At 44.9% G+C, this 19,181-nt stretch overlaps 1 protein-coding gene across 3 annotated transcripts in view; it reads right to left on the bottom strand.

Moving 5' to 3' along the window:
* Positions 1–378: 378 nt before the first annotated feature.
* Positions 379–19,181, bottom strand: part of Fam120b (family with sequence similarity 120B) — a 43,976-nt gene continuing 25,173 nt past the window's right edge. Inside the window, exons 6-11 of one of the 3 annotated variants that reach the window (XM_028783492.1) lie at positions 17,087–17,179; positions 10,838–11,044; positions 9,543–9,651; positions 7,642–7,728; positions 2,356–2,407; positions 379–2,215 (exon numbers count right to left, since the gene is read on the bottom strand). In XM_028783492.1, coding sequence (XP_028639325.1) covers positions 2,367–2,407; positions 7,642–7,728; positions 9,543–9,651; positions 10,838–11,044; positions 17,087–17,179 — 537 coding nt within the window. In that variant the 3' untranslated portion in view covers positions 379–2,215; positions 2,356–2,366. Of the gene's footprint in view, positions 2,216–2,355; positions 2,516–7,641; positions 7,729–9,542; positions 9,652–10,837; positions 11,045–17,086; positions 17,180–19,181 lie in introns of those variants that run through there. The other 2 variants (XM_028783493.1, XM_028783491.1) reach the window with 2 other exon arrangements.

The following is a 19,181-nucleotide window of genomic DNA, read 5'->3' as shown; positions in this document are numbered from 1 at the left end:
GTTTATTGCTTTGCTGGTTTATTTCGGAACTGCTTCGTGGTACCTGCACGTTTCACTGACTTCTTTGTCCAACGCTGAGTCATACGGTCTCTGCATTCCATGGAATGGGCTTTCCTTCAACCTTAGCACACTCATTTCCTCTTAGAAAGGATATATGGGTCAAATTTTTGATTCCTGAAAACGTGTTGATTTTTTCCCTACTCTAGGTACACTGACTATAGGATTCTGGACTCAACATCATTTTTCTATAAAGAAAAAGAAAGATATGGTCTGCCTACCGAAAAAGGTAACAGAAGGCTTGACACAAAAGGCAGATAGGATGCAGAGAGGTGCTGGGCAACAGAATAGGGCCTTGTCTTAAAAAAAAAAAAAGTGAAGTAGGAGTTTAAAAATGCATTTTTATTTTGAATTGATATGTGGAAATTCTATCGCAAGACTTGACTGGAAAGCAATGTAAGCAATGCTGTCACTGGAAAAGCTCTAAATGTGATAAATATTCCATCAACACAGTGGCTTATTTAAACTTGTGACTGACATACGCATTTTATTGACAAGTCAGGTTGCAGCTTCTTTGACGGAAAACAACTTCATAGAAATATTCAATCTAAGAGACCAGAATCTTAATTCAAAGTTACACAAGTAAACAGCAGAGAAACAGGACATCTAAACGCAGCAGTGTTTGAAAGTAGCAGAAAGGGAGAAGACAGTATTCGCGGGAGGGACCAGAGAAGCCAGTTCCAAATCTAGGCAGCAACGTCATGGCAGCTACATGATCTGCAGACACACTATGCTCAAGTCCTTCAGGAGCAGAAAGAAGCTGAACAAATACAACCATGTTCAATTGTGGGAGATATATCTATACCTTTCTGGTAAACACAAGAATCTCAAGGCGAAACCCAAGAGAAACTCAAGGTGAAACCGCACAGCATGGTTGAGCCAGTGGTCGGGAAAACTGTCAGCATAAAGATGAAAAGGAACAGTTTTAGAAGCTTACTAAAATCTTAAAGACAGGAGCACTGAAAGGATACATCTTCCAATGACCAGAGTGCTTACATCTCCCTAGGGAACTAAGTGTCCCCAGAGATATAGCAGGGCCATAAGGGTCCTGGACAGGCATAGCTACTCTTGTATCCCCAGTGGAGATAGATAAGAACCTCAAAGTTTAAAGAGGATCTTACTTTAAGCTTAACCCACTATGCTTCTTTAAAAATCTTTTTTTTTTAATTATTAAATATTTCATCTTTATGGGTGTTTTGCCTGTATGCATGTCTGGGCATCACTTGTGTTTGGTGCTCACAGGAGATCCCCCGGAACTGGAGTTACAGACAGCTGTGAGCCACCGTGTGGGTGATGGGAATCATACCTTGAGTCTCTGGAAGAGCAGCCGCTGTTCTTAACCACTGAGCCATCTTTCCTCCAAGCAGAACCAACTCTCCCACAAGAAAGCAAGAATTTATTGTTTTTTTTTTTCCTATCCAAATACTTTGTGGATCAAGAAAGAAAACAGATAAACACTTCTGTTAGATTTTCTAATGAAAAGGTAATTTTTGACAGACTGTATAGCTATTAGATATCATGTGTAGTGGTTTGAATGAGAATGGCCCCATAAGCTAGCATGTTTGGTCTCCAGTTGATAGAAAGGATTAGGAGGAGTGGCCTTACTGGAAGAGGCGTGGCTTTGCTGATGGAGGTGTTGCTGGCAGGTGGGCTTTGAAGTTTCAAAACCCTGAGCCATTTTCTGTTGGCTAGTCCTCGCCTGGTGTCGTCATGTACCCCAACATGATGGTCATGGGCTCTACCACCCTCTGGAACCCTAAGACCCACATTAAATGCTTTCTTTTGTAAGTCGCTTTGGTCATGGTGCCTTTCCACAATGACAGAAAAACACGAAGACATCATGATTTCAAAGACTAATGATTTGAGCAACATTTTCACAATTTAATAGCAAGAAAATGTTGGGAATTAGACTCCTGCTAAGGTCAGGAGAGCCTTCTTGATGTTAGAGTCAAGTGTTTCTAGGTCATGGGAGTCAGGATCAACCTCTGAAACAAACCAATAGGATCTTTCTACCGTTAGAAACCTCTGAAAAGAAATTTTTCCTTCCTTTAAGTGTAGTCCCAGTTGCTGTCCTTGCTGATGAGACTGGGTGATGTCACTCTGAACACTCCTTGGAAGGAGGGCGGAGTCCGGGCACTGACCCTTTTTCCACACTCTTCTGGAAGAAGCAAACATATTTTGGATTAAGCTGGTGAACCCCCGTCAGGAAGCTGGCCCATGTGACATATTAACCACTTGGCCCTCAGCTATAAAGACAGAGCATCTACTGGTGCATTGAGAGGCTGGGGAGGACTTTACCTGTACGACACCTAGTATCTTCTCCAGTGGTCATGCTCATGCTGTCTGCCTCCTGTACCAAACAGAGACGAACACCAGAGTAAGAAGAAATGTCTCCAAACACCAACTCAAAGAAGCGGCACGGTTCTAAGCATGCATAAAGACGGACTGCTGAGCTGTACTGGAAGACAGAACATTTTTCAGTTGTGACCACCTGTCATTAAATTTTGCTCTACAATTATTCCATTAAAGTGGAAGCAATTAATTAGGAGGCAGTGCTATTAGTGGAAGGAAACTGTCAAAATTGTTTCTCTTGGTGCCAGTTCTGACCATCTGCAGGACATCTAGATGTTTATTACTGCTAATGACTTTGGAAATGGAAATTCATATGCAGATGGCTCTCAGAGGACTTCCTGCCAAGCACAGAAAAAGCCACGTGTGAGCACACAAGTGCCCCAACCCCACGGTGTAGCTGGCCACTTCCTGCCTCTGACAGTCACGGAGTGTGTTGGTAAGGGGCTTGGAGCAGAACTAGCCTTGAAGGAAACTGAGAGTTCCCACATCTTAAAAACAACACTTTTTGGCTGGGCATGGTGGTACTCAGGACTCAAAGGCAGGTGGATCTCTCCGAGTTCGAGCCAGGATAATGCCACATAGTGATATCCTGTCTCAACAACACCAGGCTTTTCTGTAAGTCTTGCTCTTGGCTTTCTTTGGTACATGGAAGTGATGACTTTAACATGCACTGCCTAATGACCCCTAAAGTGTGAGGGTGACAACTCAAACAGGTGTCCAGATGAATACAACCTTCACCACCTCTGCCATCACAGCTCCCACCCCTGTGGTTTCCTAGTGTGTAGGGCCCACTCAGTCACCATAAGAGACAGAGTGAAGAATCTCATCGAAGTTTACAGCTCTTAACGGAATGTAACACGTTTTTCCTCACCAGCTGGGCTGAATAATAGCTAGGGACAGGTCAAAGCTCCAACTCTGGCACCCATTTGTTCACAGGGTGACTGAGCTGGCCCTAGACTTTGATGTTGACTACCTGTGGGGTGCACCCCCACCCCATCTGCCAGGCCGCAGTCCCTAAAGTGACTCTGATAGCTCACATTTACATAGTTATGCTATTACTGCATGCTGAGAATGTGTGTACTAGGCCCAAAGTGAACACTGCCACTTTGAACATAAGCATTTTGAGCCTTTTCTAACATAAAGTTTTGTCTATTTTTACTAATCTTGAGATAGTAACACCTTTCTACTTTATATGTTGTAGAAATAAAAAAAGTATTAAAGACAGGAAAACCCCATTAGGAAAATGTGCTGGCCCAAAACACAAGCCCAGTCATTTCACCGAAAAAGTAGATTGCTTCATCTTTAAAACAGCAACAACAAAAAGCTCCAATTAAGGACCAACTGTACAAAAGAGCACATAAGCAAAGCGTGTAACACAGCAGAAGCAGCAGGCAGCCTGTGGACTTTCTTCCACACAGGCAAGGTGCCAATGAAGCGCTGTCCTTGCACACATACTGCCCCTAACTGCTTCTAGACTCACCTCTAGCCGTTAAGCCTGACATCAACCCAGCACGAGGCCACTCAAGCGGGCCTTTCTGTCTCACCCCAATCTTCATAATCAAGACTGTGTTTCTGTTATAACCCATCCCAATAATGTGGAGATGACCTTGAAAGTTCCTAGTCTCAATGGAACCAGAGCCCAATGTCTATGCAGTTTTTAGGCTTTAACTAATGTGGCCAGTACCATGTTTCTGTTTCCAAGTGACCAGATCAACAAGGATAAATGGTTTCTCTGGTTCTGAAGCTAGATAATACACATGCCACTAAAGGCTCCCAATGTGCCATGCTTAGTGTGGCCATGTAGGTGGAGGATAGCAGCCAGCTCCTGGAAATTTCCAGCCTGTGAATCAGTCAGTTGTGCAAAGAGATTTGTGCTACTGTTCATTCAATCACTGGACAGGATTAACTGTCCAGGGCCCATGTGCCTTCCCCCAGGGCTTGCACATCTGTAACCGTGATGATGACCTCAGACTGTTCTTTTCTGGATCACAAGAACTGCTTATTAATTTTGATTATCTGGCCTTTGCTTTATATGTGTAAACACAGGTTTTAAGACATGTATGTCAGAAGTGAGATATCAAAAACTTGGTGGTTACAGATGTGACCACTGGATTTAGAACTATAATACTGGGGCATATGATGGGAAGTGTGACATCACTCACTGAGTCGAGGAGTAAGACCTTTGTTTTTATTGTCCTATGGAATTGAAGAATCATCCAGCACACATGCATCCAACATGCATGCAAAGTGAACCAATGCAGAGTGCACACAGAGTTCATTAAGCTGCTGAATGCTAGAGTTCCAAAAAAGCATGTCAGTGCTGGGCTACAGGACTGTGGCCTAGGACGCAGATGAAGGGCCAGGAAGTAGGCTCACGTAAGATGCTGAGGATGTAAGAGTCCACGGCTCAGGGAGGACCAAGCCCTGAGGGTACAAAAGGTCCAGAAGAAGAGTGTATCTTCCTAGGCCAGGCCAGGCCATGGCAGAGACCACTGATGTGTGTGGGAGAGCTGCAGACCAGCTGGGTTGAAAATTAGGAAATCAGGAGATGTGTGGCATGTACTCAAAGAACCAGAAAAGTCCTGGCTGCTGTCCTGGGTTCTTCACTATGCTTCCAATCCCCCTTGGTAGTAGCTGTTTTTACAAACAAGAGTGGAGCAGTGCCCTTGAAGACACCTACAGCTTGGACAGGATTACCTCTGAGGAACTAGCTGTTCTGGGGACAACTGAGGACCAGCCTTCCAGCTCACCCACGAGGGTTCTCGTCTTAGAATTCTGACTTCTCCTGATTCATGGTTCCCTCCTCAGGGACAGGCCCAGCAGATGGTTACCACCATTGTCACCTCCGTCTTACTGTCCTAAGACCTGTGTCCACTCTACACGTGGCTGAGGCTGCTGGCCTCATATCACTGGCCACAAGGACACCACTACATGGGGACCATGCATCATGGTGCCATGAAGACAGGAGTGGGACAGACAGATGCCATGACATTTCCGGGGCATTGGAAATGCTGAGGGATGTGGGATCCAGGGTAGACATACCTCTGGCAGAGACCCAGGACTCAGAAAGCATCTCTTCTAGGGAGCAATTGAATTATTTTTATCTATGAGGTCATGCAATGCTCTCTAGAGAATGTGAAGAAATCAATACCCTTATGACCAACAACCCAAAGGAGGACTGATTTCCCCTAGTGTATCTGAAGTATATATCCTTATAGCTTCGGTACTAACAGTGAGAATAATCAAATTCTTGTGACTGTTTTCCTGGGTATTCAGTCTGGGACTCTGAGGGTACAGACAGCTCTTTGAAGGGCTGGTGTGGGTTATGAGATGGTGGTCACTGTCCTAAGAGCTGCAGGTGAGGTGACTATGACTCAGGCTACCGAGGGAAGACTGGCATTGCCCAGCTCTACGGCACTTGTGCACATAGCACCTTTCTCAGTCACCAACCGTGGATCTACACATACACAGGCTTACTGATGCCGGCAGCTGCCTGACAGAGAACAAGGAGACAGGACAGTGACCAGAGACAGTCATCAGACACAGTCTGAGTGTGGAGATCTGAGAACACTGGTGACATTCCCCTGTAGCTGGTGAGAGTGCTAGCCTCCCTAGAGAGTTACAGCCTCTTATTGCTTACAAGTATACAGTTGTCATCTGGCCTCGCTCTGAGGTTCTGGACATGGGAATAAGACAATGTCAAGCCAGAGGACAAAAGGAAAGCATCCTCTTCCACAGCATACTAGGCAAGCTGGAATGCTGCTGGCAGGGAAAGGCAAAAAAAGACAGGCTGAGGAAATAGTGACTTCTGCAGGGGAGAATCATCATTAGAGGCTGGCTGCCTCAAAGACTGGCCACCAGCTTTCCCCAGCATAGCAAGGGCATTACTCTGGCTTTCAGCCTGATGCCTTGTATCAGAATTCAGGCTGCCCAAACATTGCCAGGGAGTGACATGCAGATGGCCAGGCCTGGGCTTAGATCCTACCTAACTCAAGTGGCTAAAGTCATGACCAGTGTCATGGTCAGCTTTACAAGGAAGATCTATAGTTTTTCATTACTTTTGGTGGCCTTTAGCCCTAATGGATATTAACCTAGTACCCAGTACTTAGAAAGATAGGTATCCTTTCCCCCTTGCCATTTTTCTGGACAAACATCTGTCTGGGTCAGCTGAGAGTTGTGGGCCAGGTGGCTACTGTGACAGGGAGCCCCAGGAACAGTCTGTCCTGGAGAGTTCAGGGGAACTTCAGCTGGGCCACCACAGGCCCCAGAAGTCAGTCAGTGGCAGGATATGGTAGAGTACTTTCTGTTAGTCTAGCTAGTTCAAGGAAATTGAAAAGCTAATCCAAGTCTCCAATAACAGAGTCTCCCCCGACCCCCTCCCCAGGGAGGAGCCTTTCAAGGTGCCCACAAGGAACTGAATTATTCTAAACTACACAGCAGCTTCAATATTTGCTCAGTATCCATAATCACATGCTGTCTACAGCCCAGGGACTGTACACTCATCCTGCTGTCTACAGCCTCGGCACTGTACACTCGTCCTGCTGTCTACAGCCTGGGCACTGTACACTCGTCCTGCTGTCTACAGCCTGGGCACTGTACACAAGTGCTGTCAACAGCCTGATAAGGTCCATTCTCAGCAATCTAAACAACATGTAAAGCTGCACACAGTTTTCAAAAGTAAAAATCACATTTAAATTTCTATATAAGGACAAAACCATAAATCTTAGGTAATTTCAGTCATCTACCAAGTCAGCTCTGAAATCTATAAGGAACTTGAATTTAAATGCTGAGGAGAGGTTCTATATATATTTAAATATAAATAACTACATATTAAACTAAGTATAATATGATTTTCAATACATCTGTATGACATATAAGAAGCTGTATTTCCAACATTATAAATGTAATCCATGACATGCAAGATAACGGAACATTACTATTTGATCCCTCTATCAGCAACCTTTCGAAAAACCTTTGAATAAATTGTAAAAAAATGAGTTTTCAAGAGACGACCAACTTGGCAGAAAATAAAGCAGCAAGGAGAGACACATCATCACGGAGAGAGATCATTATTATTTGTATCTATCCCTTTAAACAAAGAATTAGGCATGCCAACATATTGATTTTTTTTCTAACTGTATTTGTTTTGAAACACAGGAAAGGGTCTTCAGCACACAGTGTGAGGGATGCTGTCCCTATGGGCAGGTGATGGCTGATGCGGTAGCCTCTTACCTGAACCCTGGTCTCTCCACGACTGCCCAGAATGACCATGTGTGGAGCCTGTCCTGTAGGAGCTGTGGCTCTGTCTCCCTTGCCTTCCTGTGGGAACACGGTCAACACATCAGAATGAGGCCACTCACTCTGTTTCACACTTAATGGTGTAGTAAGTGACAGCAAGCCAGGGAACGTTCAGTGTGCTCACAAGCAGAGTGGGACTGGAGGACTCCAAAGGCTGAAGAAGAGAAGCAGCCAATCTGTACTGGGAGCCAAATGGCAGCCTATGACAGTACTAAGAACTAACTCACCGTGTGCCTTTAAGGATCTTGTTCCTTACTCGACTCCTCCCCAGAGGCAACAACTGTCAATGCTAGTTCCTCCAGCAAGGAGGCCCACTTACAGTTGCTTTAGGTAACACAACGATATGGATGCTTTTCTCTTGAGCACATCCTGGGATGTGGTGAGCTCTTCTATGCTTCCCACAAATGCATGAACATACTCCTTTTACACTTTGACCTTTCCCTTGGATCACTAATTTCCACTAATTATGCCCTTCTTCTTGCACTTAAGGTATCTTTATTTCACGTGCTCAGAGGAGGAGGAGGAGGAGGAGGAGGTTCTGCCATAAGTGCCAATCACAGACTCTGGGGTATGTCTGATAAGTGTGGCATTTGGCCAGGAACCCCCAAGGGCAACACATGTATGATATGACCTTCAGAAACTAAACTCCTCTTCTGTTTGGAGGCACTGTGGCCAGAAAGTATAAGGACCCACACACCCATACCACTAAATTCACCCAGTAGTGACCAAGAAGATCATAGCACAGCAGACTGATGCCTGAGAAGCCCCAAGGAGGCCAGCACTTTACCCAGGGCCACCATGGACCATCTCCTGATCCCATTCTCCTCCACTGTCAGAGCAGCTGCTATCCTGAGAGCATACTTCTGAATAACAGCACTTCAAAACCTATAAAAGTTCCTCAATTTGTAATTGATATAAACATCAACTTTTTTAAATGTAGTATTAAGAAATCTATATCCAACTCCGATCGACCTTCCTTGCTTTTCCTACTGTTGTAATTCATCCACATCTACACCCAGTTTCTCCAGACCTTACTCACTGAGCAAGGCCTCCTGACTGTGGCTGCCAACAATCGGTTTACTAGAACGCCCATTACTGACACCCTCACTGCAGGGCTCCTTGGTTGTCTAGGACCCACGGAGAGTATGAAATTTTGCCAGAGCCCCCAAGTACAGTAGATGTTTGATACGACCTTCGGAGGCATGAACATATGTCATGGACAACAGTGAAGAAAGACTGGCCACTGTCTGACATCACTGGTGGGAAGTGCTGTGTAGAAAGCTGAGTGAGAACCTTGAAAGGAACTTCAGAAATTTATCATCTTTCAACAGGTCTCATTTTAGGTCACAGAGCTGTAAGTCTTTTATGGTTCCTTTTTAAAATGCTTTCTTTTTGAGATAATTTAATTGTAACAATTCTCCCTTCCTCCAAGTCCCTCCCATTTCCCCCTCCCTACTTGCTTTAAAATTCATGACCACTTTCCCACTGTTACTCTGAACATATATGTATATAACATTGAATTTTTCCAATGTCTTTTTGTTATGAGAAAAACTAAACCTTAACTTTTGTCATGCAGATAAACACTATCCATGTAGTCTTTAACTAGGGGAATTGTGGGAATTCTCCTAGGGAGACATTAGAGAAAGAGTTCTTTATTCAATTAACAGATGAATCCTTTTTGAAATGTTTTTTCTTATGGGACCAGAATTTAAGTCACTGAGGACAGCCCAGTCATGTTCATCTGCCATAATTTCACCATTGTCTTTTCAGGTACATCTACCTGGGCCCCAGCACATCAAGTGACAGGAAGAGGGAAGCACCCAGCCCTTGCCTACCTGTGTAGTGAGAGTTCCAATGTGTTCTGCCTACAATGCGTCGGTTCTCCTTGGAGCAGGCCTTGCAGACCACTGCCTTCAGGTTGTGGAACTTGGTGAGCCACGATCTCTGGAAACAGATCAGATGAAAATGCTCTGTGAAAGAGCTGGATTGTACAGAGCAGGATGTGAGGTGGCAGGGGTGGGATTCCACCTACTATTGGTCTCTGTCCCCACATCAACCAGTGTAGGGGCATGCTGTGCACCTCTCCATTACCATGATCTGAAGAGGGATTGGATGACTGTTCCCCTCCCGAGTCCCCTGGAAATGGCGGCAAATACCTATAATGTCTGCTTCTATCTTGTGCAGATTAAACAGTCATGGCTAAAAATCTACTTTCTTGACAATCTAAGAACACCGAGTTGGGGGTGCTGGGGTCAAACAGCAGCAGCAGACAGGGGTATGATCATTAGATATTCTGGTAACTTCTTGAATTACTAGTGAAATTTCATCCTAGATAATTCTTTTAAGTGGGGTTGGTGGGAAGATGGGGTGCTCAAGGAGGAATTGTGTATTTTGAGGTACACAGACAAGGGTAACAGGCAGCAGTGCTCCAGGGCTGCTTCTCCTTCTGTTGCTTCCAGAGCCACGTCTAGATCTGAGAAAGGGCTGCTGCCCACTTGTTCTGCTCCTCTAAGTTCTAAACACTCAGAAACCCTGCAACACCCTGGAACTTTGGTGAGAAATGGTGACGGCGACACGTTGCCAAATGTTTTCCCTTTGGTGTGAAAACTTGGGAGTGTTTTATCTAACAGATCAGCATGTTCTCTCACAATCACACCGCCTTCTCATCCCTGTGGGTAAGAAAACATTCCAAATGAGCTTGGCGGGAGGCCTCATTTGGAAATCTTCCAGGAATCATGAAGCAATTCTACTGAGAAGGCTGAGGCAGCAGTCAGGGTCCCCAGGACATGGGGCAGCGTTTTGTAGCAGGAGAGTCTCCCCCAACTACAGCTGCCTGGGGGAACCCCTCTACAGACGTGTAATCCCTTCTCTCAGCTCACTTTCCCTACAAAAGCCATTAGCTATGGGAACACCAACTGATGCAGCTGAGCAGGACAACCTTATGTGTGGAGAGCAGTTACAGAAACATAAGCACGGTGGTCCTAACAGCTGTGCGAGGTGACGGGGGTGACACTGGAGGATATGGCTGCTTTCCTAAAGCTTCCTAAGGTGAGATGGGCAGACTTTCCAGGCACACTACAGTGTCTGACTTCAAATGTATTCGTTCCGATATACAAGAACCAGAACTCACATTTTGTTCCAAAAGAACCTCCACGGCATATCCCTTTTCAGACTGCAGGTACTTCTGATGGAAAAGCTTGCCGTCAAATATGTTCCAGGGCATAAACTCACTTGTTGTCCAGGGGAAGCCACATGCGCTGTTGACTAGTACCAACGTGGTAAGGCCTCGGACAAGGAGGGACCCCAGCTGCACAGCTCTGGAGTTAATGTAATCCAGCTGTGGAGACAGACATATACAGAAAGCTCAAAACAGAGAGCTCAAAGCCAAAGTTAAATGTGAGCAGCAAAAAGATAACTCAAGAGTCTCGGCCCTGTAAGTCTTCAGAACAGATGCTTTCCAAGCCCTGAACAGGATACTAGGCCTCCTGAGCTCTTCTGAATGAAAGAGGCCTGACAAGCAAGCTACACAAGAGAAGGATGACAGGAGCCCCTCTCATCCCCCCAGGAACACACCTCTGTTCATCAGCCACCCACTAGGGCAGCAAGTGCTCACATGAGCTCTCTCCTCACACAGATCCAGAATAGTCATCCTGGCTGTGGTGGTTTGAATGGGACTGGCTCCTATGGACTCATAACTTTGAATACTTGATCCTCAGTTGGTGGAACTGTTTGGAAAGGATTAGGAGGTGTGGCCTTGTTGGAGGAGGAGGTGTGTCACTGGGGGTGGGCTTTGAAGATTCAATAGCCCACATCATTCCTAGTCCCCGACCCCTGCCTGCCTGCCTCTGCCTTGTGGGTTATATGAGCTCTTAGCTACTGCTCTTGTGCCACTCCTGCCCGCCCGCCACCATGCTCTCCACCTGCTGCCATGCTCCCCACCATGATGATTGAGGACACACTGTATAAGCAATAGAAGAGTAACTGAGATACTGCTGTAGGAAAATCTGGGCTATCACAAGATGTGACCACTAGGTAAAACTTACAAGATCATTTACTGTTGGGTTTATTCTCCTGAAAAGTACAGGGAGAGAAGCTCCCCGTGTTTCTGAAAAATCATACTTAATCTCACTTCAACTGAATATCATTAAGAATAAAATGGCACATGGTATCATCTCAAAAGGTGCCTGGGTTTTTACAAATTAAGAATGTCTTGTCTTAGCGCTGGAGAGATGGATTCAGTGATTAAGTGGCTGCTCTTCCAGAGGATCTGGGTTTGATTCCCAGCACACACATGTCAACTGTCTATAACCTCAGCTACAGAGGATCTAACGCCCTCTTCTGGCTTTTGCAGGTAGAGTATGCACATGGTGCACTATGTACATGCAGACAAAAGACTCATACACATAAAATTAAAATAGATAAATAAAAATCTCAACAAAAGAATCTCTTGCTAATATAAAATACTTCTTTTTGTTGTTGTTAAATCCACATGTACATTCAACTTTTTTTGTTGTTGTTCTTGATGGAGAGAAGCCGCTGTTTATGCTATAAAAGGTTCCACATCCCACAGAAAGCCCCATGTATTCCCTGTGGATCTGTGATGCTGACTGTGCTGCAGGCATCAACACTGCAAATGTCTAAGAAACCCCACTGAAAGGGGAGCACAAGTGAGCCAGTCACCTCTGGGAGTCTGTTTTGCTCACACTGACCAATGCTGCCTTAAACACCATTACATATATAAGAGTTAATAAAACTGAAAAAAGGTTAGAGAAGGTGTTTTAACCATTTTATACACAAGGCCCCACTTAAATGAATTTGACAATTATTTTAAAAACTATAAAAAGCACAGTGGCACATGGCTGTAGTTCCAGAATGGAAGAGGCCAAGGCATGCCGACTGTCACAAGTTTATGACTTCCCTAGCCTCCACAGTGAATTCTAGGCCAGTAGGGGATACAGTGTGAGACCCTGTCTTGCTAAATAAATAGGTTGCTTACCATGAACCTGGATCACTGCAGAGTCAACCTTTAACCTTAAGGGGTAAGCTTCAGCTGCACAAACTGTTTATACAGATCTGACTCTGAGAAGCTCACTCCTTAGCCAGAGCCACTAGGGAATGCTTTGTAGGCTCTGATGGGGCTCTACACTAATGTAAAACTTCTTTGCATGGTCTGCAGAGAGTCTACTATGAGCAGAACTGAATTTAATGAACTATTCTCAAAGCCCATTAATACAACCCTATTTTCCTTTAATTTACTGTATGAGTAAAGTGAGCTGTCCACAGGCATGAGGTTTTCTTTCTTTCACTTGTTTTTATTCTTTGGGGGAGGTGGGTAGGGCTCTCCATGTAGCCCTTGCTGCCCTGGAACTTGCTATGTAGATCCTGCCTCTGCCTGCCTCCGTCCCAGAAGCTGGGATTAAAGGCATGCACCACCACACCTAGCAAGAGTGCAAGTCTGGACCTATAGATCATACACGTGTTTAATTTGTACCTAGGCAATTCAATTTAGTAGAACAGTTACGAGTGGCATTGCTTTCCTAACTCAGTTTCTATGTACTCACTGGTAATATATGGACATTAATTGAATTCTGTATGTGGGTCTGTCATCCTGTTTTGTTTTGGTTTTGCAATTCCCTCGAGACTTTCCTTTTAGAGGACTTCTGGATAAGACGGCAGAACAGAAGCCACGTTGGACGCAATCACTGATTACAGTTTGGGAATTAAAGAGAATATGAATATTTTATCACTCCATCTGTTACTTTTCCAAGTCCTGAAACTGATTTGATCAACACCTCAACCAGCCTCTCTTCCATGGGACCCATGGGATACTATGAATGGATTTGCGGCTGCCACTCAGACAGCCACCCCTTCCTTCCAAAGCAGCATTCCTCGCAAGCAAACTGGGCTGAAAAACTCCTACCAGGGAATCTACAAAACAGAGGTGGTAGAAATGTCACATAAGGGGTTCTCGGTGGCTGCTACCAGGTACACTGTCAACACCCTGAACGAGGAAACACAAAACTTCTGAGGGAGCTAAACACAACTCTCACAATGCTTTGGTTCATCTCCCCATCCCATGTGTGGGGGGGTGTGCGGCAGGAACCTCATCTGCACTGAGCTTACCTCAGCTCTCTACAGCCTATAAAACAGTTAAGAAAACTCCATGCACAAGGGGAGCTGGAAGCCTACAGCAGAGGAAATGAGGCCGTTTAAAAGCGAAAGAGAACACAACTCAGACCAGGACCAAGGAGACAAAGCAGCAGAGCAGCCAAGGAGAAGAAATCAACACACAGGCTCTGCTCACATTTTCTTGTATGTCTCCTAACCCCATGACAGCTATTCCTTATTTATATAGCATGGGAAGGCACTGTAACAGGCCAACACTGTCCCCTACTGTTCATTTCACACACTCTTACACTCTTCCTTCTTAACTTTTTCTTTTCTTTTAAATCTTTCTTTCTCTTTTCTGATACTTATTCCACTTGGTATTGCATCTCCGAAAGCCCAGATGCTGACTTGGTTTACAACCACTGAGTATATACTGTACTTCTTTTTCGTCTACAGTGAATGCAAACCCCAACATCTCCACCCCATTTGCCCCTTTGCCTTAACTATTACCAGGTCCGTGCATGCCCGTCTCCTCTGCCTCCCACCTAATAGCCTAAGCTTGCTGTTAGCCTCACGGTGACTGTTTACCTCTTTGACACTTTGCATTCATTCTAGCATTATCAGCACTCATAGTACCACCAGGGTCAATTTACTTTCTACACTAATCCCTACTTAGCAAGTGTGTTCTGTAGTCACCTGCAACTCCATTACTGGAGTGGTTTAGCTACAGGAACTGCAGACAGTTCCAAACCCACGGGAGCAGAGTGTAGATAGAGCCTGGTACCTGGAACAGCAGTCTAAGAGATGGAAACATAACTGTACTACAACCTTGTCTCTTCCAAATACTGCAAATGTGACCACTTAGAGAAGAGAGGCAAGATGAACCAAAAGAACACAACCAACACATCTTTACCCTGTAGTCTAACTGCAGATGGGCAAATCCAAGTGCAAAAAAAACCCACAAGTAATATGAAAAACCAAGGCAACTCATCTCCAGAAATCACTAACTGCATACTAATGACTCATAACTACTGTTATTTAGATGAAATTCTGGATGTATGATTGAAGAGAATGATTATAAATATGGTACACATTGTGAGGGGCACTCCGGTGTTTTCTGTGAGAACACAAAAAGGCAACAGAAAGGAGTAAGACGCCAATCCACAGCGTGAAAGGAAAATAAGAGATAAATACTGAAGAAAACCTAAACTAGAACAGAGACGGAATGAAACGCAATAGAAAATCAAAGTCCAGTGGGAGTCTTGCAATAGAAGGACCCCATGGATGCAGAATATCAAGGTATGAACTTTGCTCCTTGGTGTGGACCCAGGATCCACTTAGACTTCTCTCAATGCCCCTCCCTTTCAGTCTTTCTTCTAGCCCATCTCCTCTCCTTTCTGACACAGATCCATGGTACCACTTTCTACTAGGGACCCCCAGTGCCTGCACTAATCTGGGACCCAGGAGGCAACCTTGATTATTCTACCTGTTCTCCATTCCTGCCTCTCCAGAGCACCTTCAGTTCTGCTGAAGTCTGCCAGCAGGAGCCTTCCTCTCACCCCTGAAGACTCCTCCTCAGGTGCATGCCCTGTCCAGTCTTTCCTTCTAGGCCATCCCCATTCCTCTGTGATGCCCCCGAACTCTACAAACACTCTCTGTCAGAGAACATGGAACATGGGACATGGAACATCCATGCCATGAAGACTGGACGAGATGCCTACAGCAAGAAACTGTTCAAACGTCATAACTCTGAATGCCTGGGTCTCAACAAGACACAAACACGAGCAGCAAACACAGCATGCCTCTGACAGAAGGCAGAAATCCTATTGCAACAGGCTCCAAGAAAGCATTTAGCTAAAGCACAAGACAAGGACTTCAAAAACAGCAATTATGAATATAAGGTCCATAAAGATGATCTAAATAAATGCCTGAATGAAGACTGGAAACAGAAACACACAGTTGAACAAAATAATCAAAGCATTTCAAGACAAGAAATAGAATCACAAAAGAAGAATCAAGTTGAAATCAAACCAGAAATGAAAAATTTAGGATATCAAACAAAAGCCTCCAAGGTAAGTCTCACCAGCAGACATGAAATCAAAAGCCAGGTAGCAGAAAGGGTAGCTCGGTCAAATAAAATGTACAAGGAACTCCTTGCTTCTATGGATTTTGGGTGTCTTGTAATAAATCCTTTGTAGATACTGAAGAACATTCTTTTTTATATGTGTAGTGGTGAATTGCTAATCTGCTTCGAGCAGGGAGGGAGCTTGTACAAAATGACCATGGATGTGAGGACGATCTAGCCATATCTGTCACCACCTGATTACCAAGAGATGATTCAGGTGAGCTGGCTGGCTAGGTGGGTGTCCCCGTCCTCCCTTACCATGCCACGTGCATCCCTCCAGAAGCTACACTCAATCTTAGAGAACAACTTACCCAAGCATGTTCCTTGCTAGAATCCCCAGACAGTATCTGCACATGCCCTGCATACATGTTCTAGATTAGTTATGTCCAGTGTAATATAAATATTATCTACATAATTGTTATGCTAAGCTACCTGGAGAATAACGACAAGGAAAAAGTCTGCACACGTCCTGTACACATGCAGTTTTTTTTTAAATCTATGGTTAGTTGGAGAACCTATGGCTACAGAGAGAAAGTTAGTATAAAAATATGTACATAGATCTTTATACATGTAGCACAATTCTAGATTTTTTTTAAAAAAAAATGCATACATAAACATAGTTTTAAAGCAATTCTGAACTACTGTATGCTTAACATAAGCAGCTTTAAGTGGCAGACCTACAGTCGCTCTGCTGTATGTGTGGCCTCTGGGGCTCCACTTTCCTCAGCAGAACCACAAAGCAGATGTGAAGCATTGCATGATGGGTGAGGATACAGGAAGGGCGGACTGGCTTCACCCTGCTGTGTACCAGTGGATGTGAGGGTGAGCCTGGACCAGAAAAGGCACTTTTTGACACCAATGAAGCTGACAAAGGCTTCTTAAACTGTGAGATGACCAGGCCAGGAGCTGGAACAACCTGGGCTCCTGAGAAGCAGGGTATAGCAGCTGTCGGCGTTGGAAAGGACAGACATCTTGGAGTTACTGACAGAGGATGACAGTCCTTCGTGGATACACTCTCACCAAACATGCCTGCCTTGCATGTCCTATGAAGTACCAACTATAACAGCAGAAAGGCTGGAAAGAATCATGACCATGTGATCACAGCATGGTTACATCCATGGCTGGAATGACCGACTGTGGCTATACCTGTAAGTGCATAAGCTGGGAGGTTGATTTTCCTTGGAGACACAAGGCCTGAGCGATAAATGCATGTAGATCTTCCAGGGAAAGAGTGTCCACCTGAAAAGCACAGGAAAGGGTCATTGTGAGCCTTCTGAAAACAACCAACACTTTTTATAAGTGGGTCTCAGTTACCAAATATGGGTATGTTTATACACACACATACACACACACACAAAGGAAAACATACATGTGTGCATATATGCATGGTGAGTGAACCAGGGGCGTGGGAAGATGGGGAGAGTACAGCCTCTGCTCTCATCATCCACAACTCTAGGCTACAAAGCTCTCAAATGAGGCAAACTGTAGGACCCCGAAGGGCTGCTATGCCCTGGCTGAGCCTTTCCGCATGCTGCTGTCTACTAAGTAACATTCTGCGGTTCTTCTAGGGTCAAAATATCCTGACTAAGGCATGGTGCCCCAGGAAGGGAATTTACACTTGACATCCTATTGCCCCCCAGTTGAGTTCCCATTTTTTCCTGAGTTTGTATTTTTCCTTCCCTGGCTTGGTGTATATATATTGAACCTACCCAGTAAAAGTTTTGGCATTCTCTCACAACAGATGACCCGAGTCTGAGGATTTCTTTAATCCCCCAGACCTACGCCTGAGCTCAGTACCATGGGCAGCGCCAGAGCTGTCAGCAAATCCTTCTGTATAAAATGTACAAAACAGATGACTCAGAGCCTGAGGTGGGGTACCCACAGCTGGAGGAACACCCAACTTCGACAATCCTGGATGTAACCTTCATCTTTGGATCCCAGAAACATAACTCAGGGCCACACTATGGAATGAAAAAGTCAAAATGTGGGGAAAAAATCCAAATGAAGACAGAAAGGGATTAACTCGGCCTTTAAAATAAGTTTTGTGATGAAGAGACCCAAAGACATGGTATCTCTGCCCACTGAGCCTCACGCACTCCTGAAGCTGACACTGACTGCATTTGCCACTATGATAGTGGTCTTCAGTGCCAACTCTACTGGACTTTGGATCACCCTGGAAACACACTTGTGGGTGTGTCTATGAGGATGCTTCAGGAGGGCTTGACTTGGAGAGAAGACCCAAGCTGGACGTAGGCAGAACCATCCCATCCCATGGGTGGTTCCTGGACTAATAAAAGAATGAGCTGGGCACCTGCATTCATTTCCCTTCGCTTCCTGACTGTGGAAGCCATGTGACCTGCTGTCTCCGATATCCCTGCTGCTCTGCCTTCCCCTCCATAATGAACTACACATCCTCAAACTGTACAAACCAGAATAAACCCTTTCTCACTTAGGATTGCTTCTGTTGGGTGTTTGACCATAGCAATGAGAAAGGCAACTAACCCAAGTAACTAGTTAGCTGTCTCGTGCTGTGATGAAATAGTGTGACTAGAAGCAGTGTGAGGTGGTGGTGGGGCATTTTGTTTAAATTTCTAAATCACAGGACATTTTCAAAAGAAGCCAAAGCATCTGGCAGCAGGAACTGAAGTGGAAGCCATAGAGGGTGCTGCTTACTAGCTTGCTTCCTATGGCTTGCTCTTCCTGCATTCATAGAACGTCCATGATCACCAACCCAGGGATGCATCACCAACGGTGAGCTAGATCCTCCCATATCAATCAAGAAAATGAACCACAGGCCTCCCTACATGCCAACTTGGTGGGGGCATTTTCTCAATCAAGGTTCCCTCTTCTAAAATGACTGGCTTCTGTTACACTTACATGGAAGTGGCCAGCACAGTGACCACGATCAGCTAGAAGCAATACGATAACCACTCATGCAATTTTACTCTTACATAAGAGCTCTTCTGAGAGAGAGAAGCACATGGTGGCAGCAAAAACCAGGGGGAAAGAAACAGAAGAGTGACAACCCACTGGTAAAATTTAACCAAGAACACCTGGAAAATAAAATGTTTGCATATCTTCTTCAGATGAAATGGTCCCCACAAACTAGAAAGAATACTTTCTGAGAGAAAGAATACTGGCTTTATACCACCCTCACCATGAAAATACTGTGTGCCCTTGACCCAGGTACAAGCTACCAGTCAAGTGAAGTCACAGGTCACGGAGACGGGGAAACGCTGAC

This window comes from Grammomys surdaster, unplaced genomic scaffold, assembly GCF_004785775.1.
Source record: "Grammomys surdaster isolate TR1022 unplaced genomic scaffold, NIH_TR_1.0 1136, whole genome shotgun sequence".
In the NCBI taxonomy this organism is placed as follows: Eukaryota; Metazoa; Chordata; class Mammalia; order Rodentia; family Muridae; genus Grammomys; species Grammomys surdaster.
The sequence above is the reverse complement of the archived record's forward strand: the minus strand, read 5'-3'. Positions and strand labels throughout refer to the sequence as shown.